Source organism: Ornithorhynchus anatinus, chromosome 4 (genome assembly GCF_004115215.2).
Source record: "Ornithorhynchus anatinus isolate Pmale09 chromosome 4, mOrnAna1.pri.v4, whole genome shotgun sequence".
In the NCBI taxonomy this organism is placed as follows: Eukaryota; Metazoa; Chordata; class Mammalia; order Monotremata; family Ornithorhynchidae; genus Ornithorhynchus; species Ornithorhynchus anatinus.
In genome coordinates this window covers 32,816,185-32,842,840 of record NC_041731.1, presented here as the reverse complement: position 1 = coordinate 32,842,840, position 26,656 = coordinate 32,816,185, and the positions used below count along the sequence as shown (strand labels likewise).

Sequence of the window (26,656 nt, the reverse complement as noted above, 5' to 3'; positions counted from 1 at the left end):
ACTGTGAGCCCCACGTGGGACAACCTGGTTCCCCTGTATCTACCCCAGCGCTTAGAACAGTGCTCGGCACATAGTAAGCGCTTAACAAATACCAACATTATTATTATCATTATTATTCTGACTCCCAAGCCTGTGCTCTATCCGCTACGCTGGTAGATACAAGATAGGTTGGAGACCGTCCTTGTTCCACATAGAGCTCACAGTCTAAATCCCCATTTTACAGATGAGATAACTGAGGCACAGAGAAGTGAAGAAACTTGCCCAAGTTCACACAGCAGATAAATGGCAGAGATGGATTAGAACCCAGGTCCTCAGACTCCCAGGATATGCTCTTTCAACTATCTGGAGAAAAACAGGCTAGCAGCCTCCCCATCCATTTGCCCACTTGAAGACTCACCCCCTCAGCCTTCTCTTCTCTCGCCTAAACATCATTAAGTCCTCGGGCCTCTCTTCATAGGACTGATTTGTTTTTTTCCATCCACTTCGATAATCATCTTTTACTGCTCTCCTGCCCACACCGCTAGTTCCACCTTCTTTTCAAAATGTCCCTTTGAACTTTAATAACGTCCTCTAGACTGTAAGGGTCCATGCCTGCCAACTGTCTTTGTATTGCACCACTCTCTTAAGCGCTCAGTACAGTGTTCTGCACCTCATATTAATAAATGCTAATGATGACGATGAGACCGTCCCTTGTCTCGACATTGCCCAGCCTGCAAGGGAAGGGAAGAGGGGCAAGGGGTTGGGGGAGCTGGAATGCAGATAGAGGCTCCGGCCCCTCAGGCCTCAGTGCAGGTGCTGCGTCGGAGGGCATCGGTTCAGATAACTGCACCTGCGTGGGAAGGTTCTGGGCTCCCGCTTCCAAGCAGGACATCAGAGCTGCCACAGCGCTTAGCTTAGGAGAGAGGTCACAGCGGAGTCCCCGGGGTCCCCACAACAGAGGAAACAGATCAGAGCAAGTGCAGCCATGCTTTATTACCAGAGGTGGGAGGGGAACTTCAGGCTTCTCTGGCTCAGCCAAAGCCCTGGCTTCGAGGTCCGTCGGAGCAAGGGGGTAGTGGGGAGGGGAAGGGAGAGGCAAGAGGAGGAGGATAAGTCGGGGAGGGGAGCTGTGGGAGGAGACGTGTTGGGAGAAAGCAGGTGAAGCAGAGATTCCCGCAGCCTGGCCGGCCGGGGCTCCCTCTCTTCTCCAGGTGGGCGGGTGGAGGAGGAGCGTGTCCCACGGCCGAGCCTTAGCTGTAGAGCGCTGGGAACGGCAACTCAGGGGTGGGCTGCAGCCTGGGCAGAGGGAAGAGGGAACAGAACATGGAGGACCCGGGGCCTCTGCCCTTCCACTCGTGCCCGAGCCACTCAACCGCTTCCGGCTCGGATCAACAGCGAGGGAAGTGGGCAGGTAGGGGGTAACCCTGGGCAAGGAGCCAGCCCCAGCCTCATGCCCCTGAGCCCCTGGGCCTACCAGTTGTCCTGGCTCCAGCTGGTGCCCTTAGACTCCATGAGATGGAAGGTGTAGGCGTGGCGGGAGTTCAGGGAGCGGTTGAGCTCACTCTTGTGCACAACTTCGCCGTGGATCAGGACGAGGCCACCTGGCAAAGATGACACGGTAGCCACTTCTTGCTCTGCCCCTTATCCCCTCCCCATTGCCCTCCTCCTCCATGCTGCCCTAGAGGGAAAGAGAACCAGGTCTTGTGGGCAGCCGTGCCTCTGCAGTGGGGGCTCAGGACTCTCTCTGGACTTCCAGTCTGGCAGGAAGCGAACGTGTACCTTTCCGGATGGGGGCGGCGATAAAGCTGCTGTCTTGGTAAACTGGCTCAGAGCCGATGAAATTGGTAAAGGGCACGGAACCTGGAGGAGCCCGCACCATCCTCCGGGAGATGCCACCTGCAATGCCCAGGGAGAGTCTGCACGCTTGCCAGCACAGAGAAAGCCCTGCTGCCTCCAGGAGGCAGCAGGGCCAGGAGCCAGAAGTCAGGGTCCTAGGGCCCTTGTCAAAAAGGCTTGTCAACCCCCCAACGGAAAAAAGGTGCCCTTGGGCATCCTTACTCTTGTGGGATCCAGGAATGAAGAAGAGGCAGCCGTTCTCCGGGGTGGCATCCTCCACCGCGATCCAGACCCCCATCACGCGGCCCAGTGGCTCCGTGTAGAGGAAGGTGGCATCCTGGTGTGGTGTCACTGCAGTCCATTGGTCTCTAGGTCAGTGGTCAGCCCTTCCCCCTGAGGGGCCACCTGGGTGCCCTGCACCTATCTCACAGCTAACCCCTGCCCCAACTGGTGTCTGTCTGAGCCAGCACCTCCCCCAGCCCCAGCTGTCTCACCTCCCCATCCATCCGTCACCTTCCCCAGAAATGTTCATGATCCCCTGGGGAGCATTCGGCCCCTGGTCCTTTCCCATCCTGCTTTCCAAGATCCCCCCACACCCCCCCCGACAAGCTGGTGCCAAAATCTGGCTCCTGGCTCTGCCTGACAGCACCAGGGCAGGCTCCCAGACCACAAGGCCTACTACCTCCAGCTCCTACACAGGCCTCACCTTCGCCACCAACCTTCGGTTGCTGAAAGAGAAAGGAGAGGCCTGGTGAAGTGGGGAACCAGGGGAACCATGGTGGCAGGGAGAGGAGAAGCAGAGTAAGGAGTGGGAGTTTACCTTGAAAATGTACATGCTCTGGACCACCACAGGCTCCTCAAACCCCAGGCTCCTGACCATCTCCTACAGAACAACCCAGATCTCAGGTGGGGGAATAAGGCTGAACTTTCTAAGGCTTTTCCTCTGTGGAATTTCCTTTATTCCAGTTGGTGGGCATGCCCTCACCCCCAGTCCAAGTTGGACTGGGTGAAGGGGGCTCTTGGAAGGGTCAGGTGGGGTAGGGATGGGGGGGGGGGAGGTGTGCCCCTACCCTCCTTCCACAAAACTCTTCTCCTGGGCAGGGCTGCCCCATAGTACCTGGGTTGGAAGAGAGGATGGAGGGAGTTTTGCTCAGGTCCTATCAGCTCACCTGGACTTTTGGGGAGTGGGTGATCTTCTTGAAGATGGGATCATGGGCATGCAGAGCTGTGGGAATCAAGGCGAGGGTCAGAGTGATCATGGTGACTGCTCTCCAGGGAGTGGTCGACAGCTAAGCTGAAAATTGAAACCAGGAGTTCCCACTTCCCAGCGTCCTTCCTGAAAGGACCCTTCCTTCCTAACTGTGACTGCTCAGGATGAAGTGGGAGAGTAGGAGCTGCCCAGCAGAGAGCCCACAGAGCAAGGAGTAGAGCAACTGGATGAGGGACCACCTCCTGGGGCAGGACCTGCATGCAGCCCCCAACCCCTCCTCCAAGCACAACCCTGCCTGGGGGAAAGGGGAGAGGCAGAATCACCTGAGGATACACGGACCCAACCAGGGACAAACTGCCTGCTGCCCCTCACACCCAGGTGTAGGCAGAGGCTGCTTCTGCATACAGACTGAGACCCACCCCTGGGCAGCTCCACAGAGAGGGGCCGGAACCCCGAGGAGGCAGGCCTGCCCGTTGCTTGTGGCTGGGGAGGGGAGCTGGGGGTTTTAGCCCTCCCCGTCCAGATCCCACCCTCTTCCCCTGCCACTCACCATGACCGATCTTGTTGATGGACTTGTCCTGGGGGACCTTAAAGTTGCCTAAGAAACAAAGAGGAGAATTAAGGCCAGAAAAAGAAGAAAATTCCACCTACATTGCAAGACCCTGGTATTCTCCCAAATGCTTACCACCGTATCTACTCCAGTGCTCAGTACAGTGCCTACCACATAAGCACTTAAATACCTGCAGTACTGAGGGACTGGGAAACAGTGGGGGAGAGAGGCAGCATCCAGAACAGACCTGACTCATCCCTTACTGTCCCACACTTGCTCTGCCATCAGCCTCCTCAGCACTCTAGGATTTTTCTCCGTATTTGTTATTAAAGCAGCATGGCCTACAGGAAAGAGCATGGGCCTGGGAGTCAGAGGACCTGGGTTCTCATTCCAACTCCACCACTTGTCTGTTGTGTGACCTCAGGCAAGTCACGTCACTTCACTGTGGCTCAGTTTCCTCAACTGCAGAATGGGGATTCAATACGTTTTCTCCCTCCTACTTAGACTGTGAGTCCCTTGTGGGACAGGACTTTGTCCAACCTGATTAATTTGTATCTACCTCAGCGCTTAGAACAGTGTTTGGCACATAATAAGCACTTAACAAGTTCCATAATTATTATTATTAGTACAATGTTCTGTATACAGCAAGTGCTCAATAAATACCACTGAGTGATCTTTTGAACCTTTTTCCTGGGGCTTGGTTCCTTATGCTACCCCAGTCACTGGCCCCTGGAAGTCAAATTCCCACTTTGCCCCAATTCCCAGCAAAATGCAAACCCCATACCTTCTTTATCAAACACGTCTTTCTCAAAGAAGAATCTGATTTTGTCGCCACTGGTCAGGAAATATTCTGAACTTCCCTGAGGAAGAGGGAAGGGACAGAAGAAGGCATCAGAGTGTTGCAAATACCACTCCCAAATGAACCTGAGAGTTTCCTTGGAGCTTTGTGCTGGGGAGGATAATGTCTGCATCGGATCAGGGAGGCCGGACACAAGGCATCTTCTCGGCCGTGGCTGAAACATCAGTTCATGATGCTGATTGTCTGGACCTTGTCCATTCTCAGCTGACCAGGGACAGCTTTTAACCAGACACTTGCCCACAACTCTCCTCTCCTCCAGGAGCTTCCTGCGACTCTCGGCATGAAACAAAAACTCCTCCCAAAAGGCTTCAAGCCTCTCCATCAACTCGCCCCATTATCTAATCTGCTCTCTTTCCTCCACCATTCGTCAGACTTTCTAGCTGAAACTCACTCTCAGCTCTCCCAGCTCCATCCCCTTGCTCACTCTGTTCCCCCGGCTTGGAGCTCCCTCCCCACAGCTGACAACCCACATTCACTTGTACTTGTCCAAGCACTTAGTAGAGTGCTCTGCACACAGTAAGTGCTCGATAAATGCCACTGATGATAATGATGATTATTACTGATTGATTCAAAGCCATGGTAAAATCCTATCCCCTTAACTTCCCTAATTCCCAGTATTCTATCATATAAACATTAGTTATCTCTAGGATTTATAAACTTATTTAGAGCCACCTCCGCACTTTAAGTATGCATTTGTTCAACTGGACATTCAGGGATTTCTCTTGATGACACCATTTGTAAATCTTGTTATAACTGGCTCACTCAGTTGGAGTTTTAAGTTCCTCGAGGGCAGGATACGTGTGACTTTGTTTCACACTGCCCAAACACTTACTAGAGCACATTGCATCTAGCAGGCCCTCAAAAAAAAATCCTTGCTCCCAAATGAACCCTTGTTCTCCCCACCCCCCCACCCCAAAAACTGTAATCTCCACATATTCCACCTCTTGCCACCAAATAGTGGACACTTCAGGGTCTGTTTCCCTGCTGGCCCTGGAGGAAAAACTGTCAAATCCCTGTAGCCAGTAGCAGTTCTGGAGAAGGACACACCCACTGGGACGCTAGGCAGAAGGTTTTTCATGAAAAAAGTTGCAGGAAGAACCACGGAGTCTGAGAAAGGAAGGGGCAGGGGCAGGGTGGGAAGCCTGGCACACCCGGCCAGGTAGGCAGGCCGGGTCCACGTCCCAAAGCTGGGCAGAGTCTGAGCATCTCCTTAAACCCCAGTTACTCCATTCTCCCAAACCGTCTACCCAGTCCTCCCTTCTCCCCAAACTTAGGGAACCCATCTCCAGCAACCCTGCCCCAGATCTGTTAAGACCTTTCCTCAGATCCCTAGGAAACAGTGTTGCCTTAGTGCAAACAGCCGAGGCTAGGGGTCTGCTGCGTGACCTTGAGCAAATCACTTCACTTCTCTGTGGTTCAGTTCCCTCATCTGCAAAATAGAAATTCAATACACGTTCTCCCTCTAATTTAGACTGTGAGCCCCATTTGGGACAGGGAGTGTGTCCAACCTGATTAGATTCTATCTAAAGCGCTTAGAACAGTACTCGGTACAAAGTAAGCGCTTAACAAATGCCACAGTTATTATTATTATTACGTGGGACCTAATGATCTTGTATCTATCCCAGCACTTAGTACAGTGCTTGGCACACAGTAAGGCCTTAACACCACAATTATTATTATCTCATGCCAGGCAGTCAGTCCATTGTGGGCCATAGCATCTCCTTAGATGCTCCTCAGTCTTTCCCATCTGCAAAATGGGGAGAATAGTTCAGAGAGGTCAGCGGGAGACTGAAAGAAACGGAGCGCTTTGGGATCCTTGGAGAAGAGGATGGCCGGAGACTCCCGTAGCTTGGACAATACCCTCGTCCGCCAAGTGTCAGTGTCCAGGGCTGCCTTTCCCCCAGCCCAACCTGGCCCGGATCCGACCCTCCCGCTACCTCTGCCCGGAGCTGCTCCTCTTCTTCGGTGGAGAATTCTGTCCGGCAGTGGAGCGGGACTTCCATTCCTGCCACCATCTCCGCGATCCGTGCCCTGAGCCCATCACATTCCTCAGGAGAAAAGACCCCTTCCAGGACGAGGAAGCCATCTTCCTGGAACTGAGAGAGGCCGAGGCACTAGTTGGCACCGTCACCCCGGCTCAGGGGTCGCCACTCCTGGAGACCTTCGCCCCTGACCCGCGCACCCACACCTCCACCCCCTGGGGCACCTCACCCTCCTAGTCATAGCCCCTTTCTGTTATTTTTTCCTATCACTGTAGACAGCACCACCATCCTTCCCGACTCACAGGCCCTTAACCTTGGCTTTATCCTTGGCCCCTCTCTTTCAACCCATATATTCAATCCGTCACCAAGTCCCGTCGGTCCCACCTTCACATGATCGCTAAAATCCACCCTTCATCCAAACTGCTACCACTTTTAATACAATCACTCATCCTATCCCGCCTAGATTACTGCATCGGTCTCCTTGCTGACCTCCCAACTTCCTGTCTCTCCCCACTCCAGTCCATATTTCACTCTGCTGCCCGATTATCTTTCTACAAAAACTTTCAGGACATGTCACCTCTCTCAAAAATCTCCAGTGGTTACCCATCCACAAAAACTCCTCACCATTGGCTTAAAGTACTCCATCACCTTGCCCCCTCCTATCTCACCTCACTCCCCTCCTTCTACAACCCAGTCCACATACTTCACTGTAGTGCTAACCTTCTCACTGTGCCTCGCTCTCACCTGTCCTGCCACCAACCCCTGGCCCACGTCCTGCCTCTGGCCTGGAATGCCCTCCCTCCTCAAATCCGACAGTAAATTATTCCCACCTTCCTTATTGAAGGTACCTCTATCCTCCAAGAGGTCTTCCTAAACTAAGCCCCACTTCTCCTCATCTCCCACTCACTTCTCCATCACCCTGATTTGCTCCCTCTGCTCTTCCCCCCACCTCCCAGCCCCACAAAACTTATATATACATCTTTAATTTTATTTATTTGTATTGATGTCTATCTCCCCACCTCTAGACTGTGAGCTCGCTGGGGGCAGGGAATGTCATTGCTTAGTGTTGTATTGTACTTTCCCAGCTGCTTAGTTTAGTGCTCTGCTCACAGTAAGAGCTTAATAAATATGATTAAATGAATGAATGAATGAATTTTCTGACTTTTCACTCTCAGCCACTGTGGGGGAAGGAGAGACTGAGGGTTTGTTCAATAAATACCACTGATTCTCTAGACTGTAAGCTTGTTGTGAGCAGGAAACATGTCTACCGACTTTGTTATGTTGTACTTTCCCAAGCATTTAAGGATAGTGCTCTGCACTCAAGATATATGATTGATTGATTCATTGATTGATCATTTAGGCCTCTGGGCCCCGGCGTACCCCGCCCCCTTCCTGACAGTTCCGTAGAGCTACCTCCCCGCCTCACCTTGTGGACCTGAGCTGGGCTGAGACCTGCCATGTCCGTCGTCTCCAAAGGACCGAGACGCCGGACAGCCACCGTGCAGGGGGAGAGCGGGGGTGTCAAGGGGCACCAAGGGGCTCTCAGACCTCCAGGGTCCTACCCCAAAGGTCCTGGAACAAGTGCAGCTGACTGGTCTGCAGAGGAGGAAGTATCTGGCCCTGTCCTCCCTGGACGATCCCTCCCCCAGCCACTCCCTCTCCAGCCACTCCCTCCTCGACCGCCCCTTGTCTGATGGCTCCATCTCCCAGTCACCACTTCCTCCACTTCCCTCCCTCCCTGAGCCGGGATGGAAACAGAGGAGGGGGAAGAGTGGTAAATGCCAAAGGACCAATGCCCCCCCGAAACCTCCTCACACCCCCATCAAACCTACCTTGAGGTCCATGTGCCCACATTGCTGCCCTCTGTGATAATGGGCATGGATTAGCCACTTCCTCCTCAGGATTAATCCGTTTGAAAAGCCAAGTTTCCCCAAGTCAGCCCCCCACCCCCATCCCAGGACCCTCGTCCCTTCCTCTTGGTCATGGACGAGACAAGCATGTTGGCAGTTTCCAAGTTTCCACTGGGTCCCCCAAGCCATGTCAGGTGTCAGGCCCAGGCCACGGCCTCCACTATTCCCATCAGTGTGGAAGCTGCTCAGGCCCCAGGCAGTTCCTTCCTATGCTGTCGGTCCCTGCACTGTTCTCTGTACCCTCTAAAAACTGAGATCCCAGCCTGCCTCCAGCTGGATAACACCGCGGTCTCCCTCACCCCCCAGGAAAACTTCACAGTCTCCCCCCAACCAGGAAATCCCCCAGTTTGCCCCACACTGGTCAACTCCGTGGTCCTCCCCCGTCCAGACAACTCTGCGATTTCCACCCAACAGGACATCCCCAAGGCTCCTTTCCCCACCAAGGGACAACCCCATAGCTCCCCTGCTCTTGACAACCCTGCAGTCTTCTTCCCACCAGACAACCATGCAGTGTCCCCACAACCAGACAACTCCATGGTCTCCCCACAACCAGACAATCCTATGGTCTCCTCACAACCAGTCAACTCACAGTATCCCCTGCACCAAACAACCCTGTGGCCTCCCTGCCTCCAGTCAACCCCACCAGCCAACAACCTTGCAACCTTCCCCAAACTGGACAGCAACACCGTTGCCCCCACTATCAGACAACACCACTGTTTTTCTGCCACCAGAGCTCATCTCTAGACTGTAAGCTTGCTGTGGGCAGGGACTGTGTTTACTGTTATATTGTATTCTCCCAAGAACTCAGTACAGTACTCTGCACACAGTAAGTCCTTAATAAATATGATTGAATGAAAGAATGAATGAGCCAGACAACACAGAGGCTTCTCCCCATGCTATACAATCCCGCCATCCCTCACCCTACTAACTCAACAACCCCACATCTCCCCCACACTGGACAACCCTGAGGTCTTACCCCAACCGGATAACCCTGCGATCTCCCTTGGGACCAACCTCCCGGCTCCAACTCCCCACAGTACCTCCATGAGACATCGGACAGCGGAGTTGGAGGTGAAGCGATGCCAATTCAGGAACTGGGTTGGGACTTCGTGCTAAGAACTGGCAACAGCATGCATTTTGAAGCAGTTGAGGAAACCACGTCTAGCGGGAAAATTATTCTTGGGCCTCTCAGGTGATTTTCCAGGATAACCTCGAGGTAATCTAACTGAGAAAGGCAGCCAGAGGAGCTTGGAGGTCCTAGGTCCTCACCCTGGTTCCTCTTCGGGACAATTTATGGCCGATACAGGCGTAGGAAGCCACAGCTGGTGGAGGTGAATGCTTTGGGGGATTAAGTGAAGGAAACCACTGAGGTTTGGCCTGAACCACTACCCGCTGCTCCTCCTCAAAGACCCGGGTTAAAAGAAACTGAGAGGAAGGACACCAGCTCCCCAGGAACAGGTCCAGAGAGAAGAGGAAGCGGTGCTCCCACACTGAATGTAGACTGGAAGTCCCTCGTGGGCAGGGTTCAGGTTTACCAGCTCTATAATTGTGTACTTTCCCAAGCACTTAGTTCAGCACTTTGCACCCAATAAGAGCTCAATAATTTTTTTTCTCATGGTACTTACTAAAGCACTTACTATGTGTTAAGCACTGCTGGGATACATACGAGTTTATCGGGTTGGACAGAGTTCCCATCCCAGATGGGGCTCACAGTCTTAACCCCATTTTACAGATGGTGCAACTGAGGCACAGAGAAGTCAAGTGACTTACACCAGATCACACAACAACCAATTGGCAGAACTGGGATTAACATCCCCAAGGTCCCTGACGCCCAGGCCCGTGCTCTTTCCACTAAGCCATGCCAAATGAATTGGCAACTCTAATTCCTTGAAGAAGCTTCAATTTTGGGTTTCCAGTGGCAGTTAAACTTCTCACAGGTCTTCTATTAATGCCCTCCTGATAATAGATAATTGAAATGGGTAGGGGGGTGGGTCGATCTGGAGAAGTAAGTTGGGGCTTATAGTGAAAAACTCCAGTCCATGGATCCCTGTTCTCTTCCATGGCATGAGATGATGGGCAGTAATATCAGTGAAATTCCCCTAAATGTACTACCAGGTTTTACTCTGTAAAATCGGCCCTTGGAAGATTAAGCAAGACAGGATTAGGAATTAATACAAAATAGAAGCTGAGCCTCTTTTCCTTGCTTTAATTTCTCCAAATGGCCATGGTGTCCAGACTGAGTCAAGGAGGGCTGACTGGATTTCACAGGGGAGAAAGAGTGGTCCAGGTTGGAGGACAGGTTTTAAGGGATGGCCAAGGTGGGAGGGAAGGGATGAAAGTTTAGGTTACTGGCCCCAGGTTCAAGGAGAGGGAGTGGGGCAGGGTGACAATGGAGCTCTGGCCCTCCCTTAGCCTCTTACATGCTGTGGTTTGGGGAGGGTCCAGCTGCTCAGGCCACTTTCCCTCCAGGACCTGGGAGGGGGACCCTGCTGGGTCCATTAGCCCAGAGGGGCCCAAAGCTACCAGCCTGAGAGCCAGGAACAGGGGGTTCTCCACAACCTGGGAGGGCTGCCAGCCGGAAAGAGAATCCCTGGGAAGAGAAAGGCTCAGCTTGGGCCATCCTGAGCTCCATCCCTAAGGTACATGGTTTTTAGTCTCCCAGGGCTTCTCTCCTCATCAGAAAGCTCCATGAAGGAAGCACCCAGCCCCAGGACACTTGAGGGGTGGCCCACACCTCTTCCACTCAGGAATTGTCAGGTCAGAGGGGAAAATAACTCCTGGCAAGCAATGGCCCTGTGGTTCCTAGCAGAGAATGATGCCAGCGTGCAGGGCCTCTGGGTCATCTGGGACCGCCAGCCCCAACAGCCTTCAAGGACTAAAGCACACAGGTGGTCACCTCCAGCTAGAGTCCACACTGTGGGGGCTTGTCTCAGAGCTTGGGGCAGGAAGGGCTGGGACCTTAGCCTCTTAATGTGGACAGTGTTGTAGGGATCAGATCAAGCTGTGGGGTTGTGGGAAGAGGAGTGACCGCTCATCCTGTGGAGCTGGAGGGTGGGGTGGCAACAAGAGGAGCAGGAAGGCTGAGAAGCCATTGCTTCTGGCAGCTTCTGACTTGAAAAACCGTTGGAGAATATTATTAGGAAACCTCCCGGTAGCTCAAAGTTCATTTTTCAAGATTAATTAAAGGCTCAGTCCTGACCCTTGGAGAACAACTTACAGTGAGCTGCAAACAGGCTTCCTGGGTGGGTCTAAAGGGCTTTGCCAAGGCCAGCCCATGATTTGCAAGAGGCCCACTTTGGAGTTGAGGAAGCTGAGGTTAGGGCCACTGATGCCACATAAGCAGAACCAGGATGGCCACAATGGGCTCGGTGGAGACTGCACAAGTTCCATCTACCTTATTTTTGTCCCTGGTATATCCCTGTGAGCCACGAATAGCTTTCATAGAACCTCAGGCATGGTGAAAGATCTACTACACTAACCTTCTTCAGTGCCAGACACTGTACTTAGCACTGGGGTAGGTTCGAGATAACAATAATAATAATAATTGTGGTTCTTGTTAAGCACTATGTGCCAAGCACTGTTCTAAGCCCTGGGTTAGATGCAAGTTAACAGGTTGGACACAGTCCCTAACCCACATGGGGGCTCACAGTCTTTATCCCCACTTTACAGATGAGATAACAGGCCCAGAGAAGTGAAGCGACTTGAGCAAAGTCACACAGCAGAGAAGTGGCAGAGCCGGAATTAGAATTCAGGTCCTTCTAACTCCCAAGCCCGTGCTCTATCCACTAAGCCACGCTGCTTCTCACAGATAATCAGGTTAGATACAGTCCCTGTCCCACATAGGGCTCGGAGTCCTAATCCCCATTTTACAGATGAGGTAACTGAGACATAGCGAAATGCAGCAGACAAGTGGCAGAGCTGAAATTCGAACCCAGGACCTCTGACTCCCAGGCCAATGCACTTTCCACTAGAGAATAACTGGCCAGCAGCCTCCCCATCCACTTGTCCCCTTCAGGGCTCACCCCCTCAGCCTCTCTCTCTTCTCTCACTTAAACGTTAATAATTCCTCTGGCCTTCTTCACAGAACTGATTTTTTTTCCCCATCCACTTCAATAATCATCTTTAATTCCTCTTCTGCACACTCTACTGTCTTCCCACTCTTTTCAAAATGTCCTTCGAACCTTAATAATGTCCTCTAGACTGTAAGGGACCATGTCTACTGACCCTATTGATGCCTGTCTACTTGTTTTGTTTTGTTCTCTGTCTCCCCCTTTCTAGACCGTGAGTCCTATGTTGGGTAGGGATTGTCTCTATCTGTTGCTGAATTGTACTTTCCAAGTGCTTAGTACAGTGCTCTGCACACATTTAAGCGCTCAATGAATACGATTGAATGAACGAATGACTCCCTTAAGCACTTAGTAGAATGACTGAACACAGTAGTAGTCAATAAATACCACTAATGATGATGAGACCATCCCTTCCCTTGACATTGCCCAGCCAGCCTGGCTAGGGAAGGGAAGAGGGGCCAGGAGTTGAGAGAGCTGGAATATAGACAGAGGCTTGGGCCCCTGCAGGTGCTGGGTAGGAGGGCATCGGTTCAAATAATTACACCTGCCTGGGCGGCAACTCAGGGGTGGGCTGCCACCTGGGCAGATGGAAGAGGGAACAGAACATGGAGGACCCGGTGTCTCCGGCCCTGCCACTCATGCCGAAGCCACTCAACCCCTCCTGACTCGGATCAACAGTGAGGGGAGTGGGAGGGCAGGGGATAAACCTGGGCAAGGAACCAGTCCCAGCCTCATGACCCTGGGCCTACCAGTTGTCCTGGCTCCAGCTGGTGCCCTTAGACTCCACGAGATGGAAAGTGTAGGGGTGGCGGGAGCGTGAGGATCGATTCAGCTCACTCTTGTGCACAACTTCTCCACAGATTAGGACGAGGCCCCCTGACAAAGAAGACAAGGGAGCCATCTCTTGTTCTGCCCCTTATCCCCTCCCCACAGCCCTCCCCATCCTTGCTGCCCCAAAAAGGGAGAGACCCAGGCTCTGGGGACAGCGGTGCTTCTGCAGTGGGGATCGGGATTCTTTCTGGACTTCCGAGCCAGCTAGAAGCGATTGTGTACCTGTCCGGATGGGGGTAGCGATGAAGCTGTTGTCATCATAAACTGGCTCAGCGCCGACGAGGTTGGTGCAGGGCACAGAACCTGGAGGAGCCCGCACCAACCTCTGGGAGATGACACCTGCAATGCCCTTGGAGTGTCTGCAGGCTTGCCAGCCACAAGGTCCAGGAACCAGGAGTCAGGCTCCTGGGTCCCTTGTGAGAAAAGTTATCCCAGACCCCAAGGGAAGAGAGGTGGACCCTGGACATCCCTACTCTTGTGAGAGGCGGGGATGAAGAAGAGGCAGCCATTCTCCAGGGTGGCATCCTTCAATGCAATCCAGATCCCCAGCAACTGGCCCAGTGGCTCCGTGTAAAGGAAGGTGACATCCTGGTGTGGCATCACTGGAACCCATTGGTCACCAGGTGAGTAGTCAGGACCCAATCCCCAAGGGGGCACTTGGGTGCCCGGCACCTATCTCACAGCTTACCCCTGTCCCACCTGGTCTTTCTCTGAGCCAGCACCTCCCCCAGCCCCACCTGCCTCACCGCCCCATCCATCCATCTCCTTCCCCAGAAACTTTTGGGATCCCCTGGGGAGGGTTCAGCCCTTGGCCTCTCTCCTCCTCCTTTCCAAGGTCACCCAGACAGGCTGGTACCAAAAATCTGGCTCCTTACTCTCCCTGACAGCACCAGGGCAGGCTCCCAGGCAGAGAGGCCTACTGGCTCCAGCTCCTACACAGGCCTCACCTTCTCCACCAATGTGTGGTTGCTGAAAGAGAAGGGAAAGGCCAAGGGAAGTGATTAAACAGGGGCACTGTGGTAGCAGGGAGAGGAGAAGCAGAGTAAGGAGCCGGAAGCTTACCTTGAAAATGAAAATGCTCTGGACCACCACAGGCTCCTTGTACCCCAGGCTCCTGCTTATTTCCTAAGGAACAACCCAGATCTCAGGGAGGGGAATAAGGCTAGCCTTCCTATGGGTTCCACAAGGTGGAATTTTCCTAAGCCTTGCCCACAATGTACCAGGCTGTGAGCATACCCTAGGTCCCAGTCCAAGCCTCTTGGGCCGGGTGAATGAGGCTCTTGGAAGGGCTGGATTTGGAAGGAGGTGTCCCCCTACCCGCCTTCTCCCTAACCACTCCTGGACAGGGCTGCCCCACATTCTCTGGCTGGAAGAGAAACTGAGAGGAGCCTAGACTAGGCCTTATCTGCTCACCTGGATTTGTGGGGAGTGGGTGATCTTCTTGAAGACAGGATCATGGGCATGCAGAGCTGTGGGAATAAAGGTGAGGGTCAGAGTGATCACGGTGACTGCTCTCCAGGGACTGGTCAACAGCTAGGATGGAAAGTGAATTTAAGAGCCCCCATTTCTCAGGGCCCTTCCTGAAGTGGTTGTGGGTGACTGCTCAGGGTGGAGTGGGAGAGCCAGGGCCACCCAGCAGAGAGTGTGCTGGGCAAAAAGCAGAGCAGCTGGCGGAGGACCACCTCCTGGGGCAGGACCTGCAGCCTCCCATCCGCCCCCCTACTACAGGCCTGCCTGAGGGAATGAAGAGAAGCAGAGTCACCTGGGGAGACATGGACCCAACCAGGGACAAGCCTTCTGCTGGCCCCCTCACACCCAGGAGCAGGCAGAGCCTGCTTCTGCACAGAGACTGACACCCACCTCTGGGCAGTTCCACAGAAAGGGGCTGGTTCAGTGAGTGGGGCTGGGGAGAAAAGCTGGGGATTTTAACCCTTTCCCTCCAGATCCCGTCCTGCTCCCCGCCGCTCCCCGTGACCGATCTTGTTGATGGACTTCTCCTGTGGATCCTTAAAGTTACCTAAGAAACAAGGAGGAGAGTTTACCTAGATTGCAAGATCCTAGTACTCTAACAAGCATTTAGTACAGTATCTACCTCAGTGCTTACTTCAGTGCTTGGCACATAATAAGCGCTAAACAAATACCTTCAATACTGGGGGTCTGGGAAAGGGTAGGGGAGACAAGCAAAGTCCAGAACAGACCTGACTCATCCCTCACTGTCCCACACCTGCTCTGCCATCAGCCTCCTCAGCACTCAGGGATTTTTCTCTGTGTTTATTATTGAAGCAGCATGGCCTAGTGGAAAGAGAGGCCTGGGAGATAGAGGAATTTTTTATGGTATTTGCTAAGCACTTTCTATGTGCCAGGCACTGTACTAAGCGCTGGGGCAGATACAACTTAATCAGGTCAGACACAGTTCCTGACCGACCCAGGGCTCACAGTCTTAATCCCCATTTTACAGATGAAGGAACTGAGACACAGAAAAGTGAAGGGATTTGCCCAACATCACACAGCCGACAAGTTGGGGACCCCGAAGTAGAACACAGGTCCTTCTGACTTCCAGGTTGGTGCTCTATCCAGTAGGCCATGTTGCTTTCTGGGTTCTAATCTTGGCTCTGCCACTTGTCTGCTGTGTGACCTTGGGCAAGTTACTTCATTTCTCTGTGCCTCAGTTAACTCATCTGTAACCTGGGGATAAAAACTCTGAGTCCCATGTGGGACAGGGACTGTATCCAACCTAATTACCTTGTATCTATGCCAGCACTTAGAACAGTGCTTGGCACATAATAAGCACTTGAGAAATTCCACAATTATTTATTATTATTACAATGCTCTGCATTCAGTAAGTGCTCAATAAGTACTGTTGATTGGTTATTTGAACATTTCCCTGGGACCCAATTCCTTCTACCGCCACATTCTGGCCCCTGGAAGCCATATTCCCACTTGCCCCAGTTCTCGGCAAAATGCAGACCCCGTACCTTCCTTGTCAGAGACACCTTTCTCAAAGAAGAATCTGATTTTGTCACCACTGGTCAGGAAATATTCCGCATTTCCCTAAGGAGAAGGGAAGGTAGGGACAGAAGGCATCAGAATGTTGGAAATACCCCTCCCAGGTGAACTGAGAGTTTCCCCAGGGTTTGCAAAACATTGCTCAAATCCTCCCTTTCCTCTCCATCCAACTGCTACCATGCTCATCCAAGCACTTATCCTTTCCTGCCTTGACTACCACATCTGCCTCATTGCTGACTTTCCAGCTTCCTCTCTCCCCCCACTTCAATCCATACTTCACTCTGATGCACGGAAGTTTTTCAACAAAAAGGTTTAATCCATGCCTCCCCACTTCTCAAGAACCTCCAGTGGCTGCCCAACCACCTCCATATCACACAGAAACTCCTTACCATTGGTTTTAAAGCACTCAAACACCTCACCTCATCCTACCTCACCTCACTCATCTCCTGCAGCCCAGCCCGCACACTCTGCTCCTTTAGCACCAGCTTACTCACTGTGCCCTGATCTCATCTACCTTCGCCTCCGATCCCTTTCCCTTGTTCTCCCCCTATCCAGGAACTCCTTCCCCATTTAGATACAGCACATCACCACTCTCTCCATCTTCAAAGCATTATTAAGGTCACATCTCCTCCGAGAATCCCTCTCTAACTAACCCCTCTTTTCCCCAGCTCCCTCTCCCTTCTGTATCATCTATGCACTTGGATCTGCCCCTTTGGACATTCGATAGTCACCCGACCCCCAACTCCACAGCACTTACTTACGTATCTTTAAATCATGCATTATAAATTACTCCTTTATTCATATTAATGCCTGTCTCCCCATCTAGAATGTAAGCTCTTTATGGGCAGGGAGCGTGTCTGCAAATGCTGTTTTACTGTACTCTATCAAGAGCTTAGCAGAGTGCTCAGCACATAGTAAGTGCTCAGTAAATTCCATTGAATGACTGATTTATTTTTTTTAATGGTATTAGTTAAGCACTTACTATGTGCCAGGCACTCTTCTAAGCACTGAGGCAGATTGGACACAGTCCCTGTCCCTTATGGGGCTCACAGTCTTAATCGTCATTTTACAGATAAGGAAACTGAGGCATAGAGAAGTGAAATGACTTGTCCAAAGTCACACAGCAGACAAGTGGTAGAGTCAGATTAGAACCCCGGGTCTTCTGACTCCCAAGCCTGTGCTCTATCTACTAGGCTATGCTGCCTCTCACTGAATAATTGGTTTGCTGCTGAAAAGGATAATGTCTGCATCAGGGCAGGGAGGCCGGACATGAATCATCTTCTTGGCAGTAGCTGAAATGTCAGTCCAGTCCACTCTGGACTGAACGGGGACAGCTCTTAACCAGACACTTGCCCACATCTCTCCTCTCCTCCAGGGGCTTTCTGTGTCTCTCCACCTCAGTTAAAAACTATTCAAAATCAGCTTCAAGCCTCTCCGTCAACTCACCCCCTTATCTAATCTGCTCTCTCGACCCCCTGTTCATCAGACCTTCTAGCTGAACCTCACTCTCGGCTCTCCCAGCTCCGTCTCCTTGCTCACACTGCTCCCCCCGCTTGGAACTCCCTTCCCTACATCCAACAGCCCACATTCACTTGCACTCTCTTGATGCTTAGTACAGTGCTCTGCACACAGTAAGCGCTCAATAAATACCATTGATCATGATGTTCAATTTAAAGCCATCCTAAACTCCCATTTCCTCCAGGCTTCCCTGATTAATTCCCAGTACTCTGTCATATAAACATCAGTCATCTCTAACACTTATAAGCTTATTTAGTCCCATCCTCAGCACTTCCAAATATTCATTTATTCAACTGTATGTTCAGTGATTTCTCTTGATGACTCTATTTGTAAATCTTGTTCTATGTGGCTCTCTCATAAACTCCTTGAGGGCACGATATCCGTGAGTTTGTTTTTCACTTCCCAAAGGCTTACTTGTATTGCACCAAGCAGGTGCTCAATAGATACTACTTGTTCTCAAATTAACTCTTTCACCCTTCCCCGCCTCTCTGCAGGCTGTAATCTCTGCATATATTCCACCTCTCTGCTAACAGATGGTGACACTTCAGCTCTTGTGACCTCGCTGTCCCCAGGAGGAAGAACCGTGCCAAATCACTGCAACCAATAGCAGCTCTGGAGAGGGACACACCTGCTGGGACTCAGGGTAAAAGGGCTTCCACCACAAATCAATGGTATTTATTGAGAGCTTACTATGTGCAGAGCACCATACTAAGTGCTTGGAAAAGTACAATAAAACAGGATTAGTTGGGCATGTTCCCTGTCCTTAGAGAGTTTATGGTCTAGAAGGGGTTTTATAGTCTATGCAGTTAACAGGAAGAACCCTGGAGTCTGAAGAAGGAGTGGACAGGGGCAGGTGAGAAGCCCAGCAACTGGACAGGTAGGCAGGCCAGATCCATCCAGAAGCAGTGTGGCTTAGTGGAAAGAGCACGGGCTTGGGAGTCAGAAGAATGGGTACTAATCCTGGCTCTGCCACTTGTCTGCTGTGTGACCTTGGGCAAGTCACTTCACTTCTCTGTGCCTCAGTTATCTCATCTGTAAAATGGGAATTAAAAGTGTGAGCCTCACATGGTGCAACTTGATTACCCTGTATCTATCCCAGTGCTTAGAACAATGCTTGGCACATGGTAAGCGCTTAACAAATACCCAAATTATTATTATTACTATTATTATGTCACAGAGCCTGGCAGAGTTTGAGCATCTCCTCAAACTCCAGGTACCTCATTCTCTCAAAATGTCTACTCTGGCCTCCCTTCTCCCTGAACTATGGGGACCCATCTCCACCAAACTCAGCCCCAGATCTGTTAGGATCATTCCTCAAACCCCACTCTGGGGCAGTCCAGTCCATCGTGGGCCACAGCACCTCCGTAGATGCACCTCAGTCTTTCCCATCTGCAAAATGGGGAGAAGAGTCCAGAGAGAGACTGAAAGAAATGGAGTGCTTTGGGATCCTCGGAGAGAGGGGACGACTGGAGACACCCTTAGCTTGAGTGGCCGAGTGTCAGGGTCCAGGGCTGCCCTTACCCCAAGCGCGGCAGGGACCATCCCGCTACCTGCACCCGGAGGTAGTCCTCTTCATCTGTGGAGAATTCTGTCCGGCAGTGGGGCGGGACTTCCATCCCTGCCACTATCTCAGCGATCCTTGCCCTGAGCCCGTCACACTCCTCTGGAGAAAAGACCCCCTCCAGGATGAGGAAGCCAGAGAGGTTCACACAGCAGAAGAGTGGCAGGGCTGGAATTTAAACCCTATCCTTTAACTCCTAGGCCCTTGAGCCACTGTCTGGAAAAAACCTGGCCATTAGCCACTCCATCCACTTGTCCACTTGAAATCCCACCCCCTCAGCCTTCTCATCCCTCACCTAAAAGTCATTAATTCTTCTTAGGACTGATTTGTTTTTCCATTCACTTCAATAATAACTATTATTGCTCTTCTGCACACACCACTGTCTCCATCTTTTCAAAATATCCCTTTTGAACCTTAATTATGTCTTCTGTACCGTAAGGGACCATGCCTGACAACTCTGTTGTACTGTATGTACTCTCCCAAAAGCTTAATACAACGTTCCGCACATAGTAGGACTCAATAAAAACCATTGATGAGGATGAGACCATCTCTTCCGTCAACATCGCCCAGCCAGCCAGGCTAGGAAAGGGAAGAGGGGAAAGGAGTTGGGGGAGCTGGGACACAGACCGAGGCTGGGGCCCCTGCAGGTGCCAGGCAGGTGCTGGGGCGGAGGAGGTCGGTTCAGATCCTGGCCAGGTTCTGGTCTCCTGCTGCCGAGCAGGAAGTCACAGCTGCCAGAGCGCTTAGCTTAGGAGAGAGGTCACAGCAGAGTCCCCGGGGTCTCACAGCAGAGGAAACGGGTCACAGCAAGTGCAGCCACACTTTATTAATAGAGGTGGGAGGGGAACCTCAGGCTTCGCTGGCCCAGCCCAAGCCCTGGCTTGGTGGGCCCGAAATCTAGCGGGGCAAGGAGATAAAGGGGAGGAGGGATGGAAAGGGAGGGGAGGAGGATGGGGAGGAAGGGGAGGAAGAGGGGGAGGTAGCTCGGGGAGAAAGCAGGTGGAGCAGAGAGCCCTGCAGGCTGGCCAGCCGGGGCTCCCTCTCTTCTTGTGGCGGGCAGGTGGGGGAGGAGCGTGTCCTGTGGCTGAGTCTTAGCTGTAGAGCGCTGGGAATGGCATCTCAGGGGTGGGCTGCAGCCTGGGCAGACGGAGAGGGAACAGAATATGGAGGACCCCATGCCTCTGCCCCTGCACTCGTCCCGGAGCCACTGAATCACTCCCAGCTCGGATCAAAAGGGAAGGAAGTGGAGAGGCAAGGGGTAACCTTGGGCAAGGTGCCAACCCCGGCCTTGTGTCCACGGGCTCTTGTGCCTACCAGTTGTCCTTGCTCCAGCTGATGCCCTTAGACTCCATGATATGGAAAGTGTAGGCATGGCGGGAACCCGAAGAGCGGTTCAGCTCGCTCTTGTGCACAGCTTCTCCATGGAATAGGACAAGGCCACCTGATGAAGAGGACATGGTAGACACCTCTTGCTCTGCCCCCTCTCCCCACAACCCTCCCTCTCCATGCTGCCCCAGAAGGGAAGAGACCCAGGTCCCCAGGGGGCAGCTGTGCCTCTCAATTGGGGGCTCAGGACTCTCTCTGGACTTCCAGTCAGGCTGGAAGAGACTGTGTACCTTTCCGGATCGGGGTGGCGATGAAGCTGCTGTCGTCATAAACTTTCTTAGAGCCGATGAAATAGGTGGCCGGCACAGAACCCGGAGGAGCCCGGATCCACCTCTCGGAGATGCCACCTAATAATAATAATAATAATTATGGTATTTGTTAAGCACTTACTACGTGCCAGGCACTGTAAGAAGCGCTGGGGTGGATACAAGCAAATCGGGTTAGACAGAGTCCCCGTCCCACCTGAGGCTCGGTCTCAATTCCCATTTTAAAGATGAGGTAACTGAGGAACAAAGAGGTTAAGTGACTTGCCCAAGGTCAAACAGGAGATTAAGTGGCAGAGTAGGAATTGGAACCCGTGACCTGACTCCCAGGCCCATGCTCCATCTACAGCACTCTGCTGCTTCAATGCCGGTGGAGAGTCTGTGGGCTTGCCGGCACCCCAGGAGGCAGCAGGGTCCAGGAGCAGGGAGTCAGGCTCCTGAGTCTCCTGTCAGAAAGCCTTGCCCAGTCCTCGGAAGAAGAGAGGTGCCCTCAGGCATCCTTACCCTTGTGGGATCCTGGGATGAAGAAGAGGCAGCCGTTCTCCGGCGTGGCATCCTCCAACGCTATCCAGAATCCAAGCAGGCTGCCCAGGGGCTCCGTGTACATGAAGGTGGAATCCTGGTGTGTGCGTACTGCAGCCCATTGGACCCCAGGTGAGTGGTCAGCCCCCTCCTCCCGCAAAGGGGCACCTATGTTCCCTGCCCCACAGCTAATTCTTGCCCCACCTGCTCTCTGAGCCAGCACCTCCCCCAACCCACCTGTCTCACCACTCCATCCGTCCGTCTCCTTCCCCAGAAACCTTTAGGATCCCCTGGGGAACATCCAGCCCCTGAGACTGTCCTTTCCTGTCCTGCTTTCCAAGGGTCCCCAGACAATCTGGTGCCAAGAACCCAAGCAGGCCATTCCTAACAGCTCCGGGGCAGGCTCCCAGGCAGAGAGGCCTACCACCTCCAGCTCCTACACAGGTCTCACCTTCACCACCAATGTGCGGTTGCTGAAAGAGAATAGAGAGACCTGGTGAACTGGGTGTCCGGGAGGACCGCGGAGGCAAGGAGAGGAGAGGCAGAAGCTGAGAACTTACCTTGAAAATGTACATGCTCTGGACCACCACGGGCTCCTCATACCCCAGGCTCCTGCTTATCTCCTAAGGAACAACCCAGATCTCAGGGAGGGGAATTAGGCAAAATTTTGTAGGATTTCCCCAAGGTGGAGTATTCCTAAACCTTGCCCACAATGTACCAGATTGTGGGCATGCCTTCGGGCCTAGTCCAAGCCCGTCGGATGGGGTGAATCAGGCTCCTGGAAGGGCCGGATTTGGGTGGAGGAGGCTCTCTGCCCTCCTCCCCGCCATCCCCTCTCCTGGGCTGTTCTGCCTCACAGTTTCTGGGCAGGAAGCAAAGTTTTAGAGGAGCTTTGACCAGCCCCTATCTGCTCACCTGGATTGGTGGGGAGTGGGTGATCTTCTTGAAGACGGGATCATGGGCATGCAGAGCTGTGGGGATAAAAGCGAGGGTCAGAGTGATCACTGTGACTGCTCTCCAGGAACCGGTCAATAGCGAGGCTGGAGAGTGAACTCGAGTCCCCATTTCCCAGGGTCCTTCCGTGATCAGGGCTGAAGGGGACAGTAGGAGCCACCCAGCAGCGAGTGCACAGAGCAAGGAGCAGAGCAGCCAGCTGGTTGGGGGTATCCCCTCCTGGGGCAGGACCAGCACCCTCCCATTCCCCTCTTACCGCAGCCCCGCCTGGGGGAATGGGGAGAGGCAGAGTCACCTGAGGACACAAAGACGCAACCAGGGACAAGCTGCCTGCTGCCCCCTCATGCCCAGGGTCAGGCAGAGGCTGCTTCTTCAGAGAGACTGAGACCCACCCCAGGGGCAGCTCCACAAAGAGGGAGCGGGACCCCGAGGAGGCGCGGAGGCCAAGTGAGGACCCTCCAGATCCCGCCCTCCTCCCCGGCAGCTCACCATGACCGATCTTGTTGATGGACTTCTCTTGTGGGACCTTAAAGTTGCCTAAGAAACAAGGAGGAGAGTCAGGTCCAAGAAAAGAGGAAAATTCCACCTTCATTGCAGGATACTTGTACTCTCACAAGCATTTAGTACCTGCCCCAGTGCTTACTACAGTGCTTGGCACATAATTAAGACTGTGACAGGAACTGTGTCCAGCTTGATTTGCTTGTATCCACCTCAGCGCTTATTACAGTGCCTGATACACAATAAGCACTTCAAAAAAACCTCAATCATTATAAGTGCTAAACAAAAAACTACAGTACTGGGGGTCTGGAAATGGGTAGAGGAGAGGCCGGGTCCAGAACAGAACAGACCCTCACTGTCCCACACCTCCTCTGCCAACAGCCTCCTTGGCACTCAGGGATTTTTCTCTGTCTTTCCTCTTAAAGCAGGTTGGCCTACTGGAAAGAGCATGGACCTGGGAGACAGATGACCTGGGTTCTAAACCCAGCTTTGCCGTTTATCTGTTGTGTGACTTTGGGCAAGTCACTTCACTTCTCTATGCCTCAGTTCCCTCATCTGTAAAACAGGGATGAAAATCTGAGCCCCCTGTGGGATGGGGACTGTGTTCAACCTGGTTAACTTGCATCTACAGCAGCACTTAGAGTGGAGCTTAGTAAGCACATAACTAGTACCACATCTCTCATAATTGTTAGTAGTATTATTATTGCGTTGCTCTGCATATAGTAAACGCTCAAAAAATACAATTGATTTATTGTCTGAACCTTTCCCAGGGGCTCGATTCCTTCCGTTGCCCCGTCACTGGCCCCTGACAGCCAAATTCCCACTTTTCCCCAGTTCCCGGCACAAGGAAGATCCCATACCTTCCTTGTCAAACACGTCCTTCTCAAAGAAGAATCTGATTTTGTCACCGCTGGTCAGGAAATATTCTGAACTTCCCTGAGGAGAAGGCAAGGCAGAAGGCAACAGAGTGAAGGAACTATTGCACTGAAATGAACCCGAGAGCTTCCCTGGGGCTCTGTGTTGGGGAGGGTAATTTCTGCATCGGAGCAGGGAGGCTGAATCAGCAGTCCAGGGAGCTGACTCGTCTGAGGCTTGTCCACTCTTGGCTGACCGGGAACAGCTCTTAACCAGACAGTTGCCCAACCCTCTCCTCTCCCCCGGGGGCTTCCTGTGTCTCTCGGCATCAAACAAAAACTCCTCACAATTGGCTTCAAGCCTCTCCATCCACTCACCCCATTGTCTAGTCTGCTCTCCTCTCCGGCTACTTGTCAGACCTTCTAGCTAAACCTCAGTCTCTGCTCTCCCAGCTCCATCCCCTTGCTCACACACTTTACCACTGGGCTTGGAACTTCCTCCTCACTGCCAGAAGCCCACATTTACTTGTACGGGTATGGGCAGGGATTGTCTCTCCTTATTGCTGAAGTGTACTTTCCAAGCGCTAAGTACTGTGCTCTGCACAAAGTAAGCGCTCAATAAATACGATTAAATGAATGAACGTACAAATACAGCCCTTAAGAGAAATCAGTGAACGTTAAATAAATGTAAGAAGTGCTTACACCGGGCTTACAGTCTAGAATCTTGTTGTACCTGTCTTCCCCATTGGAGGGTAACCTCCTTGCGGGGAAAGGTATCTGTGAATTGGTTTAGCACTTCCAAACGCTTATTTCAGTTCCCTGCACCTAGCAGACGCTCAATAAATATTACTTATCCCCAGATGAACTATTGCAACCCCTCCCCACCCCATCACTGGCTGTAATCTCCACGTATTCGTATTATTACTCCTCTGGCCACAGATCATGACACGTCAGCGGGTCACCTCGCTGACCCCAGAGGGAAAACTGTGCCAAATCCCTGCAGCCAATCAGCTCTGGAAAGAGATAAATCTACTGGGACTCTGGGAAGAAGGTTTACCTCACCAAAAGCAATCAATCGCTCAATCGATGGTATTGATTGAGAGCTTATTATGCACAGAGCACTGCATTGAGCACTTGGGAGAACACAATACAACAGAGTTTAGAGTCTATGGGGGGTTTATAGTCTATGCTTTTGCCAGGAAGAACCACAGAATCTGACGAAGGAAGGGGCAGTGGCAGGGTGGGAAGCCTGGCGCACCTGGCTGGGTAGGCAGGCCGGGTCTACCTCACAAAGCTGGACAGAGTCTGAGCCTCCCCCGGAACCCCAGTTACCCCATTTTCCCAAACCGTCTCCCCTTCCCTCCCTTCTCTCTGAACTCAGGGGACTCAGCTCCAGCAAAGCCGGTCCCTGTTAGGACTTTTCCTCAGATCCCACCCCAGGGCAGTCCAGTCAATTTTGGGCCACAGCTCCTCCCTAGATGCGCCTCAGTCTTCCCCTTCTGCAAGGACCAGAGAGAGACTGAAAGAAATGGAGTGCTTTGGGAAGTTCGGAGAGAGGGGACAACTGGAGACACCCTTAGCTTGAGTGGCCGAACGTCAGGGTCCAGGGCTGCCCTTTCCCTCTGCCCGGCCGGGACCGTCCCGCTACCTCAGCTCGGAGCACCTCCTCCCTTTGCGTGGTGAATTCTGTCCGGCAGTGGGGCGGGACTTCCATCCCTGCCACGATCTCCGCGATCCTTGCCCTGAGCCCGTCACACTCCTCTGGAGAAAAGAACCCCTCCAGAACAAGGAAGCCATCTTCCTGGAGCTGGGAGAGAAGGCCAAAGCGTTAGCCAGTGCCCTGACACCCCGGCCCAGGGGGAGGCCGCACCCAGAGATCCTCACCCCCGCCCAGGACACCTCACCCCCCCGACAGTCGCAGCCCCTCTCTGGTCCTTAATAATAATAACAATGATGATGGTATTTGTTAAGTACTTACTCTGTGCCAAGCACTGTACTAAGGGCAGGGGAGGATACAAGCAAATCAGGTTGGACGTAGTCCCAGGCCCATATGAGGCTCACAGTCTCCAACCCCATTTTCCAGATGTGGTAAATGAGACCCACAGAAGTGACGGTCACAGAGCAGTCGTGGCAGAGTTAGGATTAGTCCCTAGACTTCTTGTTTTGTTTTGTTGTTTTTCTCCCCCGTTTAGACTGTGAGATCGTTGTTGGGCAGGGATGGTCTCTGTTGCTGAATTGTACACTCCAAGCACATAGTACAGCGCTCTGCATATAGTAAGCACTCAATAAATACTACTGAATGAGTGAAATAGAACCCACCACCTCCTGCCTCCTTGCCCCGGGCTCTAGGCACTAGGTCTTGCTGCTTCTCTCGTCCGCTTTCGTGGGGTCTTTCTTCCCTCCCTCTCTGCATCCTTGCCAGTCCCACCTCACCTTGCGGACCTGCTCCGGGCTGAGACCTGCCATGGCCAGGGGAGACCGAGGGGGCTCGGATTCCGGGGTCCTGTCCCCAAAGCCCCAGAATGGCCAGCACCTCCGGCCCGTCCGCCGACCAGGAAGTGTCTGTGCCCTTCCCTCCCCAGACGCTCCCTCCCCGGATCCTCCCGCCCCTCCCCCAGACACCCCGTTCCCTGGTCATTCATTCATTCATTCAATAGTATTTACTGAGTGCTTACTATGTGGAGAGCACTGTACTAAGCACTTGGAATGTACAATTAGGCAGCAGAGACAATCCCTGCCCAACGACAGGCTCACAGTCTAAACAGACATCAGAGCAAATCAGAACTAAACAAAATCAAGACAACATCATCAAGATAAATAGAATCAAGGAGAGGTACACCTCATTAACAAAATAAATAGGGTGATAAATA

The 26,656-nt window shown here is 52.6% G+C and overlaps 1 protein-coding gene and 1 long non-coding RNA gene across 4 annotated transcripts; both read right to left on the bottom strand.

Annotated features, from left to right (window-relative positions):
- Positions 1 to 952: 952 nt before the first annotated feature.
- Positions 953 to 26,346, bottom strand: LOC100089460 (phytanoyl-CoA dioxygenase domain-containing protein 1-like). 3 transcript variants are annotated; one of them, XM_039911762.1, is made up of 11 exons: positions 26,220 to 26,346; positions 6,372 to 6,530; positions 4,360 to 4,435; positions 3,576 to 3,623; positions 2,985 to 3,040; positions 2,636 to 2,698; positions 2,522 to 2,543; positions 2,038 to 2,166; positions 1,759 to 1,875; positions 1,454 to 1,580; positions 953 to 1,275 (listed from the first exon to the last, which is right to left on the bottom strand). In XM_039911762.1, exons 1-11 carry the CDS (start codon positions 26,250 to 26,252, stop codon positions 1,230 to 1,232), a joined length of 876 nt encoding a protein of 291 aa, XP_039767696.1. In that variant the 5' UTR covers positions 26,253 to 26,346; the 3' UTR covers positions 953 to 1,229. The 3 variants fall into 3 exon arrangements, with proteins under 3 accessions (XP_039767696.1, XP_028918620.1, XP_028918621.1); XM_029062787.2 differs by lacking the exons at positions 953 to 1,275; positions 1,454 to 1,580; positions 1,759 to 1,875; ... (5 more) ...; positions 4,360 to 4,435; positions 6,372 to 6,530 and adding exons at positions 20,116 to 20,446; positions 20,624 to 20,750; positions 20,926 to 21,042; ... (5 more) ...; positions 23,793 to 23,868; positions 25,435 to 25,593 and having other exon boundaries at positions 26,220 to 26,323; XM_029062788.1 differs by lacking the exons at positions 953 to 1,275; positions 1,454 to 1,580; positions 1,759 to 1,875; ... (5 more) ...; positions 4,360 to 4,435; positions 6,372 to 6,530 and adding exons at positions 20,116 to 20,446; positions 20,624 to 20,750; positions 20,926 to 21,042; ... (4 more) ...; positions 22,924 to 22,971; positions 23,793 to 23,868 and having other exon boundaries at positions 26,220 to 26,267.
- On the bottom strand, positions 14,000 to 16,344 carry LOC114811170. Its single transcript, XR_005659929.1, has 5 exons — positions 16,200 to 16,344; positions 15,085 to 15,241; positions 14,638 to 14,693; positions 14,287 to 14,349; positions 14,000 to 14,193 (listed from the first exon to the last, which is right to left on the bottom strand). It is a non-coding gene; the product is annotated as an uncharacterized LOC114811170 (long non-coding RNA).
- Positions 26,347 to 26,656: the final 310 nt, after the last annotated feature.

Excerpts from the sequence above, each read along its gene's own strand:
- LOC100089460 (XM_039911762.1), bottom strand. The coding sequence starts at position 26,252 with ATGGCAGGTCTCAGCCCGGAGCAGGTCCGCAAG. Across the intron at positions 3,041-3,575 it reads CATCAACAAGATCGGTCATG|CTCTGCATGCCCATGATCCC; the intron begins GTGAGTGGCAGG and ends TGATTCCCACAG. Across the intron at positions 1,276-1,453 it reads AGCTGGAGCCAGGACAACTG|GCTGCAGCCCACCCCTGAGT; the intron begins GTAGGCCCAGGG and ends CCCTCTGCCCAG.